This window comes from Pantherophis guttatus, chromosome 1, assembly GCF_059756535.1.
Source record: "Pantherophis guttatus breed Tessera chromosome 1, ASM5975653v1, whole genome shotgun sequence".
NCBI lineage: Eukaryota > Metazoa > Chordata > Lepidosauria > Squamata > Colubridae > Pantherophis > Pantherophis guttatus.
Genome location: NC_142063.1, coordinates 258741169 through 258766213, shown reverse-complemented (window position 1 = coordinate 258766213; position 25045 = coordinate 258741169). Strand labels below are relative to the sequence as shown.

Here is a 25045-nt window from a genome sequence, read left to right as displayed (position 1 = left end):
ACCGGTTCTCCAGAACTGGTCAGAACCTGCTGAAACCCACCTCTGCCCCTTGACCAGACTCTCTGTGTCTTCAAGACAAGAAAGAAAGAAGTGTAACCACCCCTAAAGTGTCTTGATGATTTAAGTCTCAATGATTCTTTTTATCTGGTACAAAATGCTATATATTGCACTATATGCTAGGGGTTATGGGAACTGTAAGGAGACAATTGTTATGAGCTAGGCAGCACTTTCTTCGTTTGTCTTTAGTCTAGTTTATTAGGCAGCTGTCAGGGAAGGCAGAAAGCATTGTTGACAGCTTCCCATGTCTGGAACATCAGCTCCAGACAAACTTAATATAAAGAGCGACATTTAAATTTCTGCGCTGCTTGGCTACGACTCAGTTGTCAAAGAAGAAATGCTATTAGATCCAGAGCAGGAGAATAGGCTAGGAAAGGTTTAAAACCTGTAATATTATTTATTTCCTTTCACCATCTCTTCTTCCTTTCCAGACATTCTAATTGTCATACGTAACTCCTGTTTCCAACACCACACCATCACCTCTTCATGTCTCCTCCAGAAAAAGCTGCCTCTAGAACAGGGGTCTCCAATCTTTTTCTGGAGTTGAAGTTCTCCAGGCTTAAAGTTGCCAAGGTTGGAGACCTCTGCTCTAGAAAACTGAGGCTTACTGAGCTGGATCCATATGCTGTCTTTAGGGCAGACTTGTTTTTGAGGGGTCCTTGGTGCTCTCTAAGCTTGTGGTGATGATATTACCTAATTTGGGTAATGAAACGTCTGCAAGAAAACAACCAAGTTAAGAGAGCACCAAGGATCACTCATTTCAACCCTGACTTACAAATATTCTCCTTTGTTGAGACTTGCTTTTGTTGAAAGAGGGCTGAGGCTGAGCTAACTTATTCTGGGGGTGCCTTTGTAGCACAAGAGGGCACTGACAGGGCAAAAGATGTACCTGCTAGGAATTTGAGCTCCTTGATATTATTCAACCTTAGGAAACATGTTTAAGATTCCTTTTTAAGTAACCAGCTTAAATACATTTAAATTTTCCATTTAAAATGGAAATTGTAATGGGCAGGATCGGAACCAAATTTTCTAGCCTTTTATGGCTGTGAATATGTGCTTAAGTATGGCAATTCTTCCTAAAATATTAAAAATGGGTGAATTTGAAGAAGCTTGGTAGAAATCCTGATCGTTAGATATTATTACACAGGTATATTATGTAACTTTTTGTTCCAAGGGATGATTACCAGAATAAAAATAAAGTATGCGTATTAACTTAGCTTTTGTGGATTACATACTTTGCACGGAATAGGGAGTTTGTTTTGTTTTAGTGCAGAGAACATGAAGAGAGATATAACTAAATTGCTCACTTAGCAAAAGATAATGCATGGGGTTGCTATGGCAACCTTGCAGCCTGGGGGTACTTCGTTAAATGTTTCTAAAATGTTACATTATAGTAAAATGCATTTTTTAATTATGTAATTAATACATAATTGCCAGCTTTCTCTCCACCTTATAAAAAATGTGCATATCAATATGGAAATTGAAAGAAAAAATGTGGTTCATCACTGACATTTTGAGAAAAAGATCCAAACCCAGTAGCAGTTCCCTGCCAAAAATCTTCTTTCAGCTGCTGGCTGCCCCCTTCCATTTTTTTCAACTCTGGTGCCAGACTTGGATCTTCTCAATTGCATTAAGGAACTTGCTCTTTTCCCCTTCTGAAGGCACTCCACATACATTTTAGCAGTTGAAATTTCACAGATAGTAATGAAAACAGCTTATCAGCAGCATGCCATTTTGCCTGCTCAGCTTTTGCTAGATTTAACCATTGGCCTCGTAGCCACCTTTTTATTTTTATTTTTTGCTGTCAGCACAACTAACTCGGATGTCTGCTTCTATTTCTCAATGAGACAAAAACCTGGAGTTGATAAAGATTGGGTTCAGTAAGGAATGTTATGCTATGAAAGTAGAAGGGAAGACGTAACCTTGAAAAAATAAAAAAATAAAAGAGGTTAATTACAAATCTGAATTAGGAAAGTAAAAAAAGAAAAGAAAAAGAAAGCACTACTTTAGGCCGTGATCTGTCAGAAATTATTCAGGAAAAGAAAATATCTTATTGGAAAGCTAGCCAAACTTTGGCCCTGGAAGAGATAAACTATGTGTGACAAGATCATGTTGAGTTCTAAGCAAATGGCTTTTCTTTCCAACCATGTCTGTATGAAAGAATTTAAATTCAATGTCCCTCTATATACATAATGTATATATACATTATATACATTATGCTCTATATACATAATGTAAAATCCTGTTGGGCTGAAGTGGACTGTGTTACTGTGTAGGATGTAAATTGAGAATTTTCCTGTTTAGACAGTAAAGTCTTAACCACCGAAAAACATGCTGGTGTGAAGATAGTTTTGTTCTCACAAAACTGTACCGCAGTATAAAGATGTGATTATAATATCTGTAGCATGAATCTACCTATGCCGAGTACAGTATTGTGTGAAGAGAAGGTGCTATATTAGATTTTGCCGTTCCAAAATAAATAGAATATGAAAGTTTTGCTGAGCACATTGTAAGCCGCCCTGAGTCTTCGGAGAAGGGCGGCATATAAATCAAATTAAAAAAAAAATTTTAAAAAAAAGTTTTGAATGCACTCCTTCATATGTTATGGTCTGTAACATGGAGATAGCTGATCAAGAAGTGAATCCTGTTCCAATAATGGATTGTCATATTCAGCAAGATAGGGTTAAACAATGTCACTCAGGCAACAATGTGCTCCTTAAATCTCTCAAATTACTAAAAAAATATTTAAAATATCTTTTGAAAATATGGGAAAATTTAAAACAATATCCTATGGATAATTTATTACTTGTATGAAATGTATCACATTTTTTCGGGGCATGAGGATTTTCTGAGTCAATATTTTTTTTTTTTTTAATTTGATTTATATGCCGCCCTTCTCCGGAGACTCAGGGCAGCTTACAATGCGTTAAGCAATAGCCTATATTGTAGCATATATTATGCAATGTGATTGTGCCTTAAGGCAATCTGTACCCAATAACCTCTGCATAACCTCTTATTAAAGATAAACTTGGTGCTTTTCCTATGGCAGGGGAAGGGGGAAGCAATTTCATTTGTCCAAACACAACTCTTGTTAGAGTTACACCTGCATTTTAAAAGGCTTTTGTGATCGTTGGTAATCTCTACCCTTTGGGATGATAGGATTTCCCCAGTTTAAATGTGAGTTAATATGAGAAAAGAGAAATCACCCATCTCTTTAAAGATGATGACCATATACAATCTTGAGAGAAGAGAATATTTGTAGGTCAAATATTTGAACTGAGAGATCCTTGGTGCTCTGTGAGCTTGGTGGTTTTCTTGCAAATGTTTCATTATCAAATTAGATAACATCATCAGTACACTGAAAAGTTATGATGACATCAGTGGGTATGACAATAGTCTTAACGGCATATTAACCTACATTTCTGAATTATGTGCTACAAAACCTTGCTTATTTCACTGATGTTCATGTGTGTGTAGGAAATACTCATGCTACATATGTTAAAATAGACAGGAAGAGAAGAGGGAATGATTAAAGATGGCTCATGTCGCCTCATCATGAAAGAAAAAAATAAAATGGGAAAAGAAATTCCAGCCATCCCAACTATAAAAAATGTTGTCTGGAAGAGTAAAATATGCTTAGGAAAAAAGAAAAGCTGAAATTCAATTATATAAGTATCTTCTAGAGGGGCAACAGCAGATGAAAAAAATTATATGACACAAATACATTTAAAATTACATTCAGTATTTCACACATAGAAATCAACAGCAAGGAAGAGACTCAAAATAGCACTGAACAGCATGTAAGAAAATGCAAAAGTATTAAACAGATGCAGGGATATTTTGAATTCCACATGACTGGAAGGTACTTCAGTGAAAAGTTATTATCGATTTATTATTTCAATTTATATAGCTGCTCATGTCAAGTATATGATTCTGGGCAGCTAATAGCAATTAAAAGCTTTATAAAATAACAAAAATAAAATTAACAAACCATATTTTTTTTAAAAAAACCACATGTACACAAATCTATCAGCACCACATATGTGCTGTAAAGCACTCTGATTCTGATTTAAGAACATGTTTACATATGAAATGGCCTGGCTCTAAGAAATCAATCAAAGTGAAACAATTGCCATGGGTTTCAAATATTTTACCTTCTAAAGAATTAACCAGTTAATCAACTCCAGCGGAAAGGAGAGATGCCTATTTCAGTATTGAATATGTTATTCACTAAGAGAGCACATTGAGTTTTCTTCCCTGCATTTTGTATCCCCACCCCATACCCCGGTCTCTTTGCCAATTATAGTACAACATATCCTGTTATCAAGGAGATGATGTAACATCTGGATTTTCCACAGCACTTGTGTTACTATTGCTACCTGTTGGAAAAGCAAATTAGGCCATCTTTAATTTTATTGTTTATTCTTCCAAGTGCCATCTGCTTTGGGAATTATGATGGCGACAAGGTTCCTTATTTCCAAACACTAGAAAAATATTCTTCTATTCTTCCCCCAGGGGATGCAGGCTCAGTGGCTAAGACACTAAGCTTGTCGATCAGAAAAGTTGGCAGTTCGGCAGTTCGAATCCCTAGCGCTGTATATTGGAGTGAGCTCCCGTTACTTGCTCCAGTTTCTGCCAACCTAGCAGTTTGAAAGCACGTAAAAATGCAAGTAGAAAAATAGATGGGAAGGTAACAGTGCCTTCGGCATTTAGTCATGCTGGCCACATGACCATGGAATCGTCGTCAGACAGTATTGGCTCTTCGGGTTAGAAACTGAAATGAGCACCGCCCCCTAGAGTCGGGAACGACTAGCACGTATGTGCGAGGGAAACTTTATCATTACCTATTCTTACCCCAATCATCAGGACTGGATCCTCTTTTTGTTTGGGAAACCCCCAAATCTGTATTCAATCTAGGACTGCATGTTCTATAGCTGTGCTAATCTTAGTATTATTATTCCCATATCAATGAACCATCAGGATCATTTGATGTGATGGTGATTAAGGTAAGATGTGATGCAGGGGGAAAAAGAGCTTTCTCTACATGCCCCTTGTTTAAGTAGTTGCTCCTTTTTCAAAGAGAACAGAATGTTTCACATGTCAATCTTTTCCTTTCATTATTGTACATTCAAAATGCTAATAACCCAATTTCTGGCGTTTTAAACATTTTCTTTTGAACTTTTTATAATTAAATCCCCATCCTCTGACATAATAATTTAGAATTATATATTTGGAGGACTGTAGTACCTATACAAAGAGTGCCACATTGTGTCAGCAAGAAGGAACAAGCAAGTCACAATGTCTGCTCACCCCATTCAAAATAAGCCATTGAGACAGACATTCTTGTGTTCAGACTCTTCACATAGTGAAGAGAAATCAGAAGTGCACTTATGGTTGGAACATGTTGCTCAAAAATAAAAAAAGATCAGAAGTTCCTAGTTACCGCCATTATTCTTCAGCTTAAAAACCAAGGACATTCTGGCGTTCAGACAGTAACCTCTTCACATAATAGATCTTGTGTTTACTTGCATCCTAGACAATATATGCACCAAGGGAAATAGCTAAACAACAGCTGGCATTTCAAGCTGTAATCAGACTCCTAAATTACTTGTTATACACCAAATTTTCCTCAAAGGCTGATGTGCTACACACTTTGCATTTAAATGACATCACAGCAAAATTTGATCCATAGGATTTCTTTCCTTAATGCTTACAATTACATGCATGCAATTAGGGTTCTGCCTGGTTTGACCCCTGATGTGGCAAGTTTTGTAAAACACAAAACTTTGTAAAGTTTGTAAACTTGAACACAAGTTTTGTAAAAAAGAAAAAGAAGAAAGAAAAGAAACATTCAAGCTTGGCTATTTATCTACTTAACACAAAAACATACATTTAAATTAGATAAAATTATAAAACTATAAAATAGGTTTTTTTTCTTAATCAAACACAGCTCTCAAAGGAGAAATAACATGTATTGAGACGGATCGATCGTATTATACTAAATACTAAGTAAACTGCATTTAAACTTATTTTCTTTGTACTAAAGCACACAAGCATTATTATATATAATCCTTGGATGGACATCAACTCTTTTATCATTATTTGTTATGTTTCCTTTTTACTTTAATTTAATAATTTTTATGCATCAGGAATGTAGTAGACAACACATTTCTCTTTTATTTGTAAATTGTCTGAAACTTCTGCATTAACTGAAGAATTGTTTTAAGCATTTATTCAACATGCACTTAGTTGCACTTTAATATTCCCCATTTTATGCAAGCAAAACAAAAAACAAAAAACCCCAGAGATTTCGTGGCTGAAGTTTCATTTTTTCATACACCATTCTGAATTCCAAAACAAAGTAGTTTTCGGTTAAGTCTTTTCTGGCAACTCTGTGCAAAGGGAACATATCAAATTCAGTCCTTAACTCATCACATCCTCATGCTATTTGTACAATACCAAATGTTTTTCCAATTATTTTGTTGCCCTGATTGCCCGTATTTCATAAGGCACAGGTCATAGTTGAAGAAAAAAACCCCCAGTAAGTGTATTTGTTTTGGCAGGAAAATCCTGTAATCATATCTCTGCATTTTATTCCATTCCAGATAATAGGTATTCTTGTGACTATGTTATTTTTTTTCTATTTTGAGACTGGATTCTTATGCACAATGGATGGATAGTTTAAAATGTCGAGATGGAAATGCTCTGCAATTCTGAAGTAATTAGACTTAGAATAACTTTACTGGGGAATATTAAACTTCACTTTAAATGTACACTGTTTGGCATATATTAAAATGAAATTTTGTTGCATACAGCTCTCAAAGGGTCACCACCTCCAATATACACTACAGAAACATGACCAAAAAATATATGCATGCACCCACAGATGCTTCTCTGCTGGATCTCCGAAACTGTGACCCCCCCCCACCTTACATAAGCCAACAGCTTGCCAATTAAAATGTGTAAAAGCGCATACAGTAACTGCACAACATTGAGCAAAATTAGAGAATTATTTTAGAATCTGGAAACATGTGAAATGTATGCATAATTTTGGTATACATAATTGCTTTTCTACAAGGTAGGTACATAAGCAGCATCATTGTCTTGCCTGATGTCATGAACCAAGTGTCACGATTTAGGCTTTTCACTCCTGCCCTCTATGTGCCTGTGGTCAGTGCCCAATAAAAGAAAACAAAGTTTTCAAAACAGAAGAACTTATTGGACACTGCCAACATTCTGTTTAATTTGGTCTGAGGTAAACGCAATAGGAGTCAGGTATTTGTGATGCAGAAGAATAGTTTACAGTCAATTTAGAAGACATAACGTAGGCTTGAATAGCAATAGCACTTAGACTTATATACCGCTTCACAGTGCTTTACAACCTTCTCTAAGCGGTTACAGAGTCAGCATATTGCCCCCCAAAATCTGGGTCCTCATTTTACCCACTTCGGAAGAATGGAAGGCTTGAACCAGTGAGAATCAATATTTAAAAAAAACTTAAAATACAAAATGCAAATACAAAACTTAAAAAAAATTCTTTCAAAAAACAGTAAAAAAACCACAAAACAAACAAGACATTTAAAAAGAAAAGTGTATTTAAAAATTAACACATACACACATACTATCCTCCCTAGTTGGATACTGATTAACATATTATAATATTAGCTTCCCACCAGCAGTGAAACCCCCACCCCCGGTTCTATCCGATTCGCTGAACAGGTAGCGCCGGTGGCAGGAGGCTCCTCCCACCCACCTGGATGACATTATGTCCCCTTTTTTTACCATCTGTGCATGTGCTCCCATTCCCAAACCGGTAGCGAAGGTAAGTGGATTTCACCATTGCTTCCCACCCTTTGCAAAAGAGGCCCCAATAATTTTTAAACTACTAAAATTATTTGCAATTTATTAGCCTGACATCTATATTAACAGGAAGTACAGTAATAATAAGAAAGGCAAAATTAAAGTTTCAAAATGCTCTGTAACAAACTGTTATTGTAATCAACCTATAGAAAATTTACCATGGCATTTTATCTATCCCAAATCGTCCCAAAAGATAACAGTGATTTGTCCCTGATCAAATATCCACATTTGTTTCTTAATACCATCTCTTATCAATTTTTTTCTGTTAAATATATGTCCAATCTCCAAAGTCGGTCTATCTTCCCCCAAAAAAATCCAGATGGAATTGTTTTGCAGTTAAATGTGATAAATCCATTCCCCAATCTTTTTTAATCTTCCCAGGGAAAGCAATTTATCACTTCTCCACTTAGTCAGGTTTCTGCTGTTGTAAAAGAATGCAGGCTTGAACTTCAGAGGCGCATGTGGGATCGACTCGGTTAGTTCTAAGTCTGTGAATTCTAAGTCTGTAGAGGTCATTCCTCCCCCCTCCACCAGCGAATCTACTGCTTTCAGATCACATTCTTTTTGTGAGTCTAATTTATCTATAGCTCGATCCATCTGAATATTTTCTACAACCATTATCATTTCATCAAACTTTTTTAAAAAAGCTTTCAAATAAGTATTAGATTTTTCCAAACTGTATTTTTTTCAAATGTCTGACACATTTGCTTGTTCATAGCCTGATGAATTGTTGACAAAGATAAAAGTGCAACTTTTAAGGGTAAAAAGCAAAATAAAACAAAAACTTTGAAAAGTGAAGTTAAAAGGCATGCTTAAGAAAATGAACTGCCAAGATGAAAGAGGGATGCCCATGACTTTCTGACCTTTCCCAGAGGGAACTGGAATGTTCAGGACTCCGCTTCCTGGGTGGGTCCACGGCTGTCCGAAAGCCATCCTGGGTTATTCCTAATTGCTCCCATTCAAATCCAGGGAGCAGCAATGCAAAAAAAAACCCAGGTTTGGCAGCAAAATCAATAGATTGTCAGCAGGAGAAAGAAAAGTTACTACTGTTCTGCAGCCATCTTGGGAGAAGTCATCATTGGTTTACTAATAAATATACTACTATAATATAATCAATGCAAAATATTGTTTTAAAATATCACAAAAACTCTGCCATTGTAACACATCCTTTGATCAGCATTGATCTAATGTTAATCTTGGTGTTATGTAAATCTTGATGTTATTGGAAGCCTGGCATTCAACAGGCACATATAGATAAATAACATCTACATATCATTCAAAAGAGACAATTAAAAACCAAAAAAGAAACAAAAAGACTGAAACACCTCCTCATCAGCAATCAACACTCAGATGAACAGAGATCAAAATTAACATTAGACCAACAATCAAGAAACACACAATACCACAATCCAGGAACTATCAATGCAATCAAACAAGCTAACAATAAGCAACAACCCAAGGAATCAACTCAAGGAATCACCAAGACCACTCCCACCAACAATGACAGGGCAAGCCACTAGACTAGTATATAAAATGAGAGCAGGTTTCATTCCCTACTAGCACTGATGATGTTACCTAGTTTGGTAATCAAAGATCTTCAAAGAAACAACCAAGCTCAAAGAGCACCAAGGACCCTGCACCTATATACCATGTTTCCCCGAAAATAAGACCTGTCTTATATTTTTTTGAACCCCAAAATAAACACTTGGCCTTATTTTTGGGGCGGTTTTATTATTTTGGGGCGCGTGGAGGAAACCAAAGGAAATGGCAGGGACTGGCTATGCATGCATTTAAATATTTTCAAGAAGGGCTTATTTTCAGGGTGGGCTTATTTTAACACATGCGCTCAAAAGCCCAATTGGGCTTATTATCAGGGGATGTCTTATTTTCGGGGAAACAGGGTAGCAGACTGAATTAGGACTGCTGTCTCCATATCTTACCACAACAGCCCTAGCTAGCAACCAGATCAGCTCATTGGGCCTCATGACAACACAGCTTGGTCAGAGTTGTGCTTCTTTTTCTCCTTTAGCTCACCCCAATGGCTTATCCCCCGTATCCTATCTATCTGTCTGTCTGTCCGTCCATCTGTCCATAATCCATCCATCCATCCATCCATCCATCTATTCAAAAACAGATAAACATTTTGGTTATATGCTGCTATAGCTACATGCTAGGCAAGGGAATCAAAGCTCTATGGTATTTTTTCTAACTCTGGTTCTTCTTCACCAAGTAAAGTAAAGGAAGAACCCCACTGTAATATAAACTAGGAATGTGATGCTGCACCTACTTTCCTGATTTCATCTCCTGTCCCCTGCTTTCCATATCTAATTGGGATAGTCAGTTAATTTCTATTCACAATACAAATCAATTTACTTATACTTATTTCATCAATCACAGTTTTTAGTTTTCTTAATTTTCTAATTACCAATCTATTCAATCACTCAATTTATCAGTCGATCTGTCTCAAGTGGGATAATTGGGAAATAATAGAAATAAGGCGTGTGGGGAATAAGTGGTTGTGTGGGGGGAAAATATTAAGAAATAATCTAAAATTTTATGTTAAGGTGGGAAAGCTTTACACGAATATTGAAAATGTCTACAACATCCACCATAACAAAAACAGGGAAAAAACCTATAATAAGCATGACAGTAATGACTGCCTCCCCACTACAACAAAAAACAATAGATAGCATGGTTGGAAAAGAAAAACAAAAATTGGAAATGTCACCAAATGTAATACAGAATATGTTTCAAACGATTCAGAACACAAGAAAAAATAGCGGAAAATCAGGAAGAAATGAGAACTTTCCATGCAGAGATTAGAAATGAAATAGGAGAAGTTAAGGAGGACATCAAGACCATGAATGATAAAATTGGGGGTATTCAACAATCTATAGTAGAAAATGAACAGAGAATTAGGAAAGCGGAAACGAAAATAGATCATGTAGAACTAAAAGTAGAAGCAATGGAACAAAAAACTTTACAACTAAATAAAGAAATGTCAGATTCATTAGCCATGCTCGAAATGGAAAAGGCTTCATATTTTTTGTGTTTTCAAAACATACCAGAGGAAAAAGATGAGGATTTAGAAGAAAAAATGGTGAAGATCATCTCAGGAATGACTCAAAAAGACCAAAGGGAAATAAAAGGACAACTGGAGGAAACCTATCGTGTACAAACAAATTATATAAGGAGGCATAGATTGGCGAGAGAAGTCCACGTTAAATTTTCAAAAAGATCTACTCGGGAGGAAGTCTACAGGAAATCCAGAGAAGAAACAGTGACTTACAAAGATAAAGAAATCATAATCTTAAAACAGATATCCCGAAGAATAAGAAACCTACGGCAACAATACCAGTTTTTAACATCACTATTGATCAAGTATAAAATAATGTACAGATGGTTGCCAATAGAGGGGATCTTAATTACGTGGGAAGATAAAAAATATAAAATAGACACTCTAGAGAAGTGGGAAGGGAATTTCATAGCATACATTTTAGGCTGGAGGAAGAGCAGGAAAGTAAGGAAGAAACTGACAGTAGAAGTCAAGAAGAAGAGCAAACAGAAACGAACCGAGAAAAAGAAATAAGAAAGAAGCAAGAAAAAGAAAGGGAGGAAAGAGAAGGTGCAAAGGCAAAGTCACGGATGGAAACAAGACACACAAAAAAACAGATACAATAGACAATGGACGAACCAATCAAACTCTTTTCAGTAAATATTAATGGATTAAATGCTCCAAAGAAAAGGAATCAAACATTTACAAAACTACGAAAACTAGAAGCAGATGTGATATGTCTGCAAGAAGTACATATCCAAAAAGAGCATCAGAAAATTGTAGAAAACCCCAAACTAGGAAGATTATACACATCCCTGACCCGAAAAAAGAAAAAAGGAGTAGCGATTTACATAAAAGAAAAAATACAATCTAAGTTAGTCTATGCTGATGAGGAAGGTAGAGTGGTGATGGTAGAATTAGGAATAGGAAGGGAAAAAAATGTTAATAGTAGTGATATATGCACCTAATCAAAAACAACAGGAATTCTTTAAGGATCTACATATAAAATTAGCAGAATTAGAATATGAAGATATCTGTTTAATAGGGGATTATAATGGAATACAAGGATTACAAAACTGATAAAAAAAAAGAAAAGAAAAAGGATATACTTCCAAAAGAATTTTTTAATATGGCTGAAGAATTAAACTTGAGAGATGTATGGAGGGAAACACATGAAGGTGAGGCCCAATACACTTTTTACTCTCACCCACATAATTTGTGGTCAAGACTGGACATGGCCTGGATGACCCCAAATATCCAAACAGCGGTAGAAAAAATCAAGATAGGCATAAACCAATGGGCAGATCATAATCCACTATTCATAAACTGGAAAGGGGAAAGGAGGTTCAGGAGATGGACGATGAATCAAAGAATATGTAAAGAAAAAGAATTTAATTTGATGTTAGAAAAGGAAATAAAAATATTCTTCCAGATAAATAAAAAAGAGGAAACTTCCTTACAAAATACATGGGATACTCTAAAAGCATATATAAGGGGCCTGGTAATTGCATATACGGGGAAGAAAAATAAAGAGAAGAAACAACAATTAGACAAATTAGAGAAAGACCTAAAACAAATAGAACAAAAATTGCAGAAAGAACCCCAGGATAAAACAATAAAAGAAGAATGGAAAATAATTAAACATAAACTGAATCTGATAAACCAAAAGGAATTAGCCCAAAAAATAAAAATGGCGAAACAAAATTATTTTGAATATGCAAACAAAACAGGCAGATGGTTAGCCTATAAATTGAAGAAAGAAAGGAATAAAAGAATGATACATCAATTGAGAGACGATAAAGGGGAAATCCAATATAATAGAGAGGCCAAAAAAGAAATCATTAAGAAATTTTATGCGAATTTATATAAACAAGAAGAAGTAGAAGAAGAAAAGATAAAACAATATATAGAAAAATCTGACATGCCAAAAATTACAGAAGATCAAAGAGAAATGCTCAATAGGCCAATAACTAAATTAGAATTAGACGAAGTACTGAAAAAGCAAAAAAATAACAAAACACCGGGACCTGATGGGCTACCGGTGGAAATATATAAAACAATGCAAGAAGTACTGGGAGAAAATATGTTGAAGTTATATAACAAAGCCATGGAGAAAGCCAAAATTCCAAAGACATGGACAGAAGCGATAATCACAATTATATCAAAAGAAGATACAGATCTCCAGCAAATTCAAAATTATAGACCTATCTCATTACTGAATATCGATTACAAAATATTTGCAGCAATTCTGGCAGAAAGAATTAAATTAGTACTAAATACATATATACATGCAGACCAAAATGGATTTCTGCCGGGATACCAAATAAAAAATTATATGAGAATAATACTTAATACTTTAGAATATTATGAATCACACTTGGAGAAACAGGCTTCATTGGTTTTCCTTGACGCTCAAAAAGCTTTTGATAATTAAAATTGGAAATTTATGATTAGACAATTAGAAAGTATGCAAATTGGGGAAAAACTTGGAAAAATCATAGAAGAAATTTATACTAACCAAACAGCAAGGATAATTATGAACGACGACATAACAGATAAATTTAACATAACAAAAGGAGTCAGACAAGGCTGCCCACTCTCCCCTTTACTGTACATACTATCACTGGAAACTCTTCTGAAAAAAATTAGAGAAGATCAAGGAATTGAAGGTTTAAAGATTAATAAAGAAGAATACAAAGTTCAGGCCTTTGCTGATGACCTAGTGTTTATAACAGAAAACCCTATGGAATCTATACCAAATTTGTTTCAAAAAATAGAATTCGGAGAAGTGGCCGGACTAAAAATCAATAAAAGCAAATCGAAATTAATTGTAAAAAATCTTACGAAAAATCAAGAAAAAGAATGAACAGATAGTATACAAATCCAAACAACGAAAAAAATAAAATACTTAGGAATCTGGTTGTCCACAAGAACTTCAGCAATAAAAGAAAATAATTATGATAAACTAATAGAACAAACAAGGAAGGATTTAGAAAAATGGAAAAACTTACACATCTCATTTCTAGGAAGAATTTTGGCCATTAAAATGACTATACTGCCTAAATTTTTATACCTGTTTCAGGTTACTCCAATAAAAATAGATAAATCGTTCTTTGAAAATTTGAATAAAATGACATCTAAATTCATATGGCAAGGGAAAAGGCCACAAATAAAATTTAAGCTGCTTCAGGACACAAAAGATAGAGGAGGAGTTTCACTTCCAGATTGGGAGACATATTATCAAGCAGAAGTATTGTCTTGGGTCAAAGACTGGATAGAATTAAAAAATCCTAGAATTTTAACAATTGAGGGACACGTACTTCAAATTGGCTGGCACTCCTTTATGTGGGATGAAAGATACAAAACAGATTCATACTTCAAAAGACACACAATAAGAAACTCATTACTACAAATTTGGCTTAAAATTAAAAACCAGCACTATATAAATACCAAGTTGGTTATCACCGGTAGAATCAATTAGACACCCAAATCTAACAGATAAGACAAAAATAATTAGATATAAAGATTTAATTGACTATCAAGGTAAATTGAAGACAAAACAACAATTGGAGTCAGACTTAGATAGGGAAATAGATTGGTGGACTTATACCCAAATATAATCTAAATACAAAGAACACATAAAAATATATGAAATTCATAAACAAAAACAAGAAATAGACAAAATTATATTAGATTCAGAAAACAAACCAATTAGCAGAATTTACTAATTTCTTTTATGCTATAAATTGGAAGAAGAGACAGGCAAGGAAACGATGATTAAATGGGCTCAAAACATCAAACATACAATAAATTTGGAAAAATGGGAAAAGTTTTGGCAAGTAAATATAAAACTAACAAGAGCAGTGGCGTACAAGGAAAACCAACTGAAAATGTTTTATAGGTGGCACATGTCTCCAACCAGACTGGCAAAAATACAGCCCAAAAATAGTCCGATCTGCTGGAAGTGTAAGAAGACACAAGGAACCTTCTATCATTTATGGTGGACATGCCCGGCAGCAAAGAAATTTTGGTCTAACATCAAAAAATGGTTGGAACAAATAACAGAAACACAAATAGATAAAGAACCAGAAATGTTTTTACTAGGAATTTTTAATAAACCATACCCTAAAGATATTAAATATCTCACAATTCACATACTAACAGCTGCAAGAATAATATATGCAAAAAATTGGAAGCAAGAAAAAACTCCAAACGAAACAGATTTAATAGAAAAAATTATAGAATGCGCTGAAATGGATAGGTTAACCAAGTAATACAAGAAAGCGAAGAATCAGATTACTATAAAATATGGAATAAATGGTATAATTGGTTAAAAATTAGAAATAAACAAAAAACCTAGAGGGGAAATATTACCGGTATAGAAAATGTCATTACACTAAGGAGAGGTGAAGAAATATATAACAAGCAGAATGTCACTTTGAAACAATGCTTAAGAAGGAAACATAATTTCTTTTTGTTTATATGTTGTATAAATGTTTGTTGTGTGTATGTCATGTTATGTTTTTTTTAATATTTATACTCTAATAAAAATTTATTTAAAAAAAAAACAATGATATCCATTTTAGGAAAGCTAACTTATAAAAAAAAATTATTTAAAGCCATAAAGCTAGATCCAGAGATTCCTGTTCAGAAACGGATTCTTGACAAGATTAGGACAATGGCATTTTTCCATTTGTCACTGGACACTTTGCTTCTTAGAGGGGTGGACAGCGACCCAGATTCAAAGGGGGAACAGGTAATACTGAGTCCTTATGCAGCACCTGCTGCTTAAAGAAACTGCACTTTTTCTTTGTGCTGCTACTTCCACGTGCTGTAAGAAAGACATGTTTGGTTTAAGAGGTGTTATGTGCAATAATAAAATAATATCAAGGAATTTAATTTATGTTAGATCAGAAGATTGATACTCTCCTGCAGTATCTCTCTGAAATTCTATCAGACTATCTCAGTCCCCATTATTGTCTGGAAAATAATCTTTGCAGTTTCACATAATTTAGCCTTCAAATGGATTGGATTTCAGCTTCCATAATCTTCCAGTCACCCTAGTTAATTATCATGCTGCTATAGAGAGTAAGGCATATGGCCCTGATGGAAATATGCAACAACCATTATCTAGGTAAAAAGGGCGGAAATATTTTTTAAGTCCAGAGCAATGAGACCCCATTGGAAGTGCTAATTCACTGGAATATAAGAGGGAGGAGGGGAGGAAAAGGTACACCTAATCAGAATTTCAAGGTTCTGATATTATATACCCAATCTCAATAAAAGCAGTTTTAGCCTTCCTGTGGAATTGGTTTCTTGGTCTGTAGAAGTGACATGTTGGCTGACATCTTATTTGACATGGTGGCTGTGGGACTGTCGGAAATAAAATCAAACATATTTACAAGATACTATGTTAGGGAAAAGCTAACTTTAAAGCTTTCTATGGAAGATGTTAAAAGCGTTCTCTAAGGTTCTCAAGTGAATTTCATACAACCTGCATGAACTGTTCTGACCTAGGCTTCCTGAGTCAGTAAAACACACGAGTAGTCCCAAAAACCTCTTTTATTTTAACAGCTGTGAATTCTGTTCATTCACAGATGAGTCCCAAATAGTTGTAAAGCCTTTGGGATAAGGCTGATAATCACCCACCTTTATCTCCCTTGACACGCTGCCAAAGAGCTAATTGGCAAAGCCACACAGAGTTCAGAATCAAACAGAGCTTCAGACTTTAAACTGCACAGAATTAACAACGTTGCTTCCTGCAAAGGCCCACGTGCCTTTGCTCCTCTTTTAAGTCTTATGGGAGGGGCCAATCATCTCCAAGCCCTACTCTCGAGTCGTCCCTTTTGCTTTAACTGTTCTTGCCTTCTGGAAGCTCTGCGCATGCATGCACAGGGAACAGGCTCCCCCTGTTCCTCTGCCTCGCTGAGGTCCGACTCTGAAGGCTCCAGAGACAGCACGTACCTCCCAGATGGCCTTTTCTCTGCCATTGACGCAGAGCCCTTGTCCGAGCCTTCCTCAGACTCCAGGACTGGTCCATGTTCCTCCCCAGCCTCCTCACTGTCTGACTCTGCTGCCAGCTCCGCAGGCTGCTGGCGGACCACAACATGAACAGGACACCTCTATATATCTTACAATGTTGCAAACTTCATCACCTCTGTCTAAAATAGAACACTGTTTTCCAGAGGGATCACCTAGTACTGGCTTTGACTTCACTAACAATACAGCCCCACAAAATCTTCTTTGAGGACCAGTTACTTGGTAGTACAAAAGATTTTGTAACTTCCAGCATCTCTTACCATGAACCAGACTGCGTGAGATTGCTTGGACTTTCAGTTCAGCAACACTTAAGAGGATCATCTGATCTACAAAAGGAAAAGTTAAGAGTTTGAAATGGAGAGGTAGAAAGTGTTTTCAGGAAATGTGTAACTGTGTTAGTAGAATTTTTTGGGAGCCATCGATTCCAGATCTAAAGTACTGTTAGTTCAGGAAAGTAATATAAAGTAGTACCATTAGTGTAGAAAGCCAACAAAATAAATATTTACATATAATTTACTCTCATTGGAATGATTAACACTGTTTTAAACAGCTAGAGAAAAATCATATATCAACCAAGAATATTGCAGTTATAAAAGTTACAGCATGATTGTTGTATAAGAGGGAGAGAGAAATTTAAATTGTGCTGCCTGGAACATGCTGTACTTTTGCAAGTTGTGGTTATTGTACCCTCTTTAAAATGTCTTGTCATGTGGGCAAGAAATAAGATATAATCAGCTACTTTGAAACTGTAGAGCAGATTTAACATCTCTCTTTTGTGTGAAAATCTATGGGAGGGGGATAGCTTTATAATTGCGCTCTTTTAATAATAATTTAAATTATATTACAGCTGTCACAGAAAATCCTGTTCTCTCCCGGACTCCAATTACATTCCCTCCTATTTCTTTGACAATCTTTACAAGAAGTCATGCTTAAAAGAATCACGTTCTATAAATTGTCTTTGTTGCCAAAGAAAGAATAAGAGACAAAAGACGAGAAGTCAATAATGGAAGGATTATTTTGCTGCAAAGAGGATGGATGCTTATCTCTTGCTTAGATAGAGCCCCACTTTCTATGATATATGTATCTTGTGCAATGAAAAAAAAAATATTAGGAGTAAAGATTTGTTAGTGAAGGAAGTCACAAACAAGGCAGGGAAGCAACAATTTGTTCAAATTCATTTTTTAAAAAAACGATGTATTTTCTATTGCTGCATTTGAGCCACTCATGGAAGAAATATCAATATACTGTCCTCTTGGCAATGAGACACACACCCCTTCACTGAACCGACACAAATGGTCATCTCTTTTTAAAAAATTATAATGCCATATTTTTTCCCCACAATATCCTAAAGCAGGGATGTGCAAACATTTAGTCTTTGGCCCAGTGGTGAAATCCAAATTTTTTTACTACCGGTTCTGTGGGTGTGGCTTGGTGGGCATGGTGTGGCTTGGTGGGTGTGGTAGGGGAAGGATATTGCAAAATCTCCATTCCCACCCCACTCTGGGGCCAGCCAGAGGTGGTATTTGTCGGTTCTCCGAACTACTCATAATTTCCGCTACCGGTTCTCCAGAACCTGTCAGAAGCTGCTGGATTTCACCCCTGCTTTGGCCTAATTTCATACCGCCTTCAGACTAATTTTATGCATGCTGCAAATAAGCAATTAAGACCTCTGGCCATATCAGTCTTCTTCCCAGTCAGGGAAACAGAAAACTACAGTATAAAGAAGAGAGTCACGCAGAGAAAACAAAAAAAAACAAAAAACAAAAAAAGGATCCTTAAAAGCACTTTGAACTCATTCTCAACAACTTGCATTTCATCTACCATGGATGTAACCACGTGGGATAAAACAGTGGGAGCTGTTGTGGGAAAGGGAAAATGCTAAGTTTACATAAAGAACTAGACAGAATGTCAGACCAGTCATTTGCCTTGTCCCATTTGTTTAGAGAGATTTAGGAATTTAGGTGTAGAATTTTTCTTTGATCTTTTACAAGGAATCGTTCATGACCAGGCTATACACGACCTTTTCTCAATCACACACATTATTATTTTCCATTACATATATTCTTAGGGTTATTGCTTCATCTACACTCCGCTCCCCCCTCCCCCCGAAAGAGAAAATAATGTGTCACAATGACACTTAAAATTTTATATATGAGACTATGATGCACAAAGAGATCTCTTGAAATTGTATTCTTTAAATTATATACAGGCCCCTTTTTTTCATAAAATGTAAGATTGGAAGGAAAGCCAGTTTGGTGTAGTTTTTAAGGCATTGGGCTAGAATGTAGAAGGCCAATAAATTCTAGTCTCAGCTTGGACATTTTTTTAAAAAATTTGATTTATATGCCGCCCTTCTCCGGAGACTCAGGGCGGCTTACAGTGCGTTAAGCAATAGCCTTCATACTTTTGTATATTTTTATACAAAGTCAGCTTATTGCCCCCACAAATTGGGTCCTCAATTTACCTACCTTAGAAAGGATGGAAGGCTGAGTCAACCTTGAGCCTGGCAAGATTCGAATTTACTTTAATTGCAGACAGCTGGTGTTAAATTACAATGCTTTTAGTCTGCTTTTAGTCTGCAGAGCTATCCAGGCTCTGAAGCTAGATTGGTAACCGTAGTGAAGCCATGGTGGCACAATGGTTAGAATGCAGTATTGCAGACTAACTCTGCCCACAGCCAGGAATTTGATCCTGACCAACTCAAGGTTGACTCAGCCTTCCATCCTTCTGAGTTGGATAAAATGATGACCCAGATTGTTGGGGGCAATATGCTGACTATAAATGGCTTAGAGAGGGCTGGTAAGCACTGTGAAGCGATATATAAGTCTAAGTGCTGGTGCTATTGCTAACGTTGGGCCATTCATTTTATCTCAGTCCTAGGAAGGAGACAATGGCAAACCACTTTTGAAAAACTTTGTCGGGAAAACTGCAGGAACTTATCCAGGCAGTCTCTGAGAACTGGACATGATTCAATAGAAGAAGAAGAAAGGATTGGAAGACAAATATTAACTCTCAATAAATTTCTGTAGTGTGTTTACAAGTACATGGCACATAGCAGAGATGTACAATGCTTTGGCCGCTCTATTTGATATGCTAGAAGCCACATATCAACTAGTGATTTGGGCCAAAATAACCCTAAATCAAGACTAGAATACAGTCACTAGCTCTCTGCCTTTAACACAAATTGGATCTGTTGATGTATACTAGGCCAACTTAAAGGGAAGAAGATAGAAAACAAGAGGAGGGGGAATAGGAAAACTGATTATACTTAAAACATGAAGTCCAGATCAATTTTATATTTTTATATTTCAATTTTCAAAAATGATGATCAAGCCATTATTTGCCCATTTTTCAGTTAAAAGGTTTTTGGAGCAATTTTGACTATGACCCCAAACCACTGCTAAATGAATTGAAACAAGCTCAATAACTGTTTTCTCCTCCCACGTTCCCTATTATGACTCTGATGGTGCAGGTATTCCTGACTTCAGGATCACATCAGCCGATTCTGTTGTTCATTCTATCTCTTTTTATAAAGTCATGCTTAAATAAAGAAACTGTATGGGAACCTGAATAATTTTTGACGTGTTCTCTAAGGGGAACATTGCCTACCTCTGATCTTGAAAAATTCCTTGCAGCCAAACTTCACTACTTGTAACTTCTGATTTAACAGTGCTTTTAAGGTAAGCACCCCCCCCCCTTTCATTTACTCCCACAGAGCTGTATGCATTCTTTCTTATTTCAAAGGAATGCTTGCAATTTTGTGGTATTATGCAAACCTTAATTAGCGATCCACAAGATGTCTTGAATACTAGCGCCTAAGGTGTGACACAAATATTTGGTGGTAGATTTCCAGAAGTCTGGAAAAATATCCTCTTAAAAGAAACATTTAAGAATTGAGTCACTGGAGTCTGACTGGGAAATGCTGTTAGAAAATAATTCGTCTAATAGTTAATGAATGTCTGTCTACTGGAGAAGGCACAATGTCTTCTGTGTACAAAGCAGGATGTCTGAGCTTCCTTTCATCTTGGAAAGATCTTTTGCTAAGTAGATGTTGTTTACCAGCATCAGCCTGGTTTGGTGACTGAGAAATCATTTCCATTTGTTGATTAACAGGCTCTTTTTTGCTATTGAACAGCTCTAAGTTATTGTTTATAAGCAGTGGGTTTTTTATTCAGTAAAGAGAATGCTTGATCCTGCTATTATAAACGCTCACAGATGCGGATGTTGTTTAAGTATAACTTTAAGCTGAATTATTAAGGTTTGTGCTATTTGCATTTCATGACTTTACTATCCACTTTTCAGTGTGTTCTAAGCTTCTTGCTGTGTGTAAGCATATACTCACTATCAGAAGAAAACGGATGAACAGTCCCATATAGAAATCATGATATCAGTTTATAAAGCAATGCCACAACCCCATTAAAGCCTACCCTATCTAAAATCAGTCGCTACTAACAGTAAATTGAGCCAAAAGACTTGGTAAAAGAGATCATCCAGTCATACAAAAGGAATAATCTGCTACTACCAGCTTATTCTGAAGTTGAACTGCAGCAAAAAGCCTATCAGAAGTATACACTGCCATATAGATTGGGATTATAACATATTAGGATAGCCCTATGTTGCCATGGCAGCTGTTAAGTCTGTAGTTGGTCCTCTCTGTCTACTCTATCGCTAGGCAGGAGCTACTATTTGTCTTCAAGAGGCATTATATCTAGATACACATAACAACAGAGACTAGGTTTAGTGGAATAGTTAAAGCATCGTTAGAAACTTGGAAATCGTGAATTCCAGTCTCACCTTGGAGTTAGGTGACCTTGGGCCAGTCTCTCTATCTCAGACTAGGAAGGAGATAAGGGCAAACTACTTCTGAAGTCTCAAGGAAATTGCAAAGATTTGTTCAGAGAGTTGCTAGAAATTAAAACCAACTTGAAGGTACACACATACATAACAGAGACTGCAACTGAGTGACAGAAGAACCGGTGGTGGGATTCAAATAATTTTACAACTGGTTCTCTGCCCTAATGACTGGCTGTGTGGGCGTGGCCATGGTGGGTATGGCCAGGGGGTGTGAGAGGCTCCTGCTTTTCCCCTGAGAGCAAAAACAGGCCACTGGGGGGCCATGCCACCCCACGCCCCATTTTGGGCCTAGGAACCCTCCCTGCAGCCTCCTGGGCATGAAAATGGGCTGCAGGGAGGGATGCCTCCCCCCACGCCCCATTTTGGGCCTAGGAGGCCTTCCTGAAGCGTCCTGGGAGTGAAAATGGGCCGTGGGGTGGCACGCTGCTCCCCCACGCCTTGTTTTGGGCTAGTATGCCTCCCTGCACTTACCTGGGAGCCAAAATGGGGCACATGGGGAGTCCTGGAAGGGGCGGGAAGGGATGGGGCCAGCCAGCAATTTAACTACCAGTTCGCCCAAACCATCCTGAGCTGGCTGAATCGCACTGACAAGAACCCTTTTCTAGGGTTTTTCTAGCCCAAAATGATAAACAATACTTCAAAACTGCCTCACAGATTATTACTCTAGTTGGAGGTAGAACATTTGACAATTTGGTTTATATATAAAACAGAGTAGATAAACACCACACTTGATCCTCCTACTGATATTATTGTTGCTCTGAATTAGAGCAATCTGTCCCAGTCTGCCTAGCCAGGTCTGAGTAATATATACAGCATATAGAGTTCAACAATAGAAGTATGGTTTTTTTAATTACAAACTGACTTGATATTCAAAAACAGTCCAATCAAAGAGATCAACTTGACATAACTGCCTAGAATTGGAAAAAGTAGCTTTCAACTCTCTGAAGTCCTTTCTTTCCTGGTTCATTTTTATGATACATAACATGGTATAAGAAATATATCACAGACTGGAAATCTAGCAGACAAAGGAAATCTCAATTGTTCATGAAAGCATGACACAGAGATCAAACTAACAGATCTACAGAAGTCAAATGGGAAAAGTATAAAGCAAAAAAAAAGTTAGGAGATAACATAAAACTGTTATCTAAATATAAGTCAGTTGATGTATTATTCTGTTCCAATAAAGTAGGAAAACAGACAAAGTATTACAAGATAAGCCAACATGTAACGATTACCTGGGAAAATTCTTTGTTAAGGATATGAGTTTTGCTTCAAAGTGCATTCTGATGGGAAATATTTGAAACATTTAAAATGTTTGAACCCTGAAAACAATGTGAAACTAGAGTAAGCCCCTTGCTACTTTTCTGTAACTCAGAATGCCAAGAATAGTCGGGGTTGACAGATTTTGTTTACTGAAACCAGCTACCTACGTAACACACAGAAGAAAAAAAATGACCCAAGGGATGATTTTAAAACGTGCTCAAAATATTAAATCCTTGTAGGGATTAGTTGAAATAGAAGCAGAAAATCAGAATGCTCTGCTCTTCCCAACAAATGTTTTTCTCATTTCTTTAAGTAAATACTTAGATGTTCAGCTAATCAACTGGACAAAATAGTTAGTTTCAACTGTATTCTTTTCAATTAACATTTTCTAACTTGGACACAAGCAAATCAGGCTGAAAGTGTACTTGCTGTGCTATTTATTTCCTTTCCTATATGATCTTCATCATTATCATCATCATCAACAAAATGATTAATTTTTCAGTATTTGGGCAACTGATGCTCAGAAGAAGCAACCATTTCAAATATTTAGCAAGTTCAAGCATTATATTTGATATGCTTTTTAATTGCATCAAACACTGCTGTCTTCCATTCTTTCATTAAGAAGGAAAATATAGTATTTACCCTCAGCTCTACAACTAGTAAACAAAGCCTGAAATTCTGAAATCTCATCAACAGAACCAAAGATTGAGCAAAAGCTCAGCAACAATTCCATCACATCCCCACACAGAAGAGGGAACACAAAGGATATACAAATCAACACAGAAGTCATCACATTTTTAAATGCACCCTTTAAAGTGAGTTTCAACAAGCTATAAGAGGAAGGATAGAGTGCACAACCCCAAAGTTTAACAAATCAACCACACAGAGTGTTTCATTGAAACAACAACCTAAAAACTACACAAAGCAAAAGACTTCTCCAAAGTTCCAAACTAAAACTCCAACTAACAAACTTTAAATGGAATCTGAATGTGCAACATTGAATGAATACGCTTTGCATTCACAGTTCTACAGTATTAGTAGGATTTGTGTATAAAGCATCATAGTTTGTGCATACACAGGCATCTTTTAATACTCTCACCTCTTCTGCAGGCAAAATGAAACACAGCACACTATGCACGCAACCTACCCACTTAACCCATCCATATTAATGGCAAATGTGAACGCTAATTTCGTAGAAGATTTTGATTAACTGCATCATCAGAGTCATGACTGTATACCTTTTATATAAAGGAATATTTTTAGCTTTGCTTAGAGTGTTCTACATTTTGTTTTCTATCTATTCCTCCCTCAAGATTTTATGTATTGGCTAGCTACCATTACCTTGTGCCAGTTACCAAGTGGTTCAGATGTGTACTACTTTCCATTGCACCTTTGTAAAAACAATAAACAAAAGAAAAACATTATTTCAGTTGCACCATTCTAGAACCTACATGCATTTACAGTGGTACCTTGGTATTCAACTGCTTTGAAACTCATCGAATTTGGTACTCAACACATTTTGACATGAAAATTTTATCTCAGCGCTCATCGTTTGTTTGGTATGCAACACACAAGCTAAAACTTGTCAATGTCGGCTGCTTGTGACTCACTACATTATTCCTTATGGGAAAATTTGTTTGGTACTCATAGTTTTTGGTATTCATCGTGCCTCCCAAACCAAATTAACCATGAGTACTAAGGTACCATTGTATACAGAGAAGCAAAGGCATAATTGCAATGGCATCCTAAGACACTGGCTGAAAATTTCTTTCTTTGTGAACTTCATTGTTTAGGAAGAGGAATGCAAAGCAGAGTAGTATGTCTCTACTTTCATATCATTAAAATATTCTTGCTCCCTTTCCCCCAATAAACCCTTCAGCAATTAATAAAAAAAACCATATATATTGCTATATATTT

At 36.2% G+C, this 25045-nt stretch overlaps 1 protein-coding gene across 5 annotated transcripts in view; it reads right to left on the bottom strand.

The window, feature by feature from the left end:
* The window catches only part of PDE7B (phosphodiesterase 7B), a 222870-nt gene that overhangs the window by 43591 nt on the left and 154234 nt on the right, over positions 1–25045 (bottom strand). For 3 of the 5 annotated variants that reach the window (XM_060692247.2, XM_034418864.3, XM_087882807.1), the window contains one exon: positions 17272–17337. The exons of the other annotated variants lie outside the window; for them this stretch is intronic. In XM_060692247.2, the coding sequence (XP_060548230.1) occupies positions 17272–17337 (66 nt within the window). The remainder of the gene's footprint in view (positions 1–17271; positions 17338–25045) is intronic. 5 annotated transcript variants of the gene reach the window in all.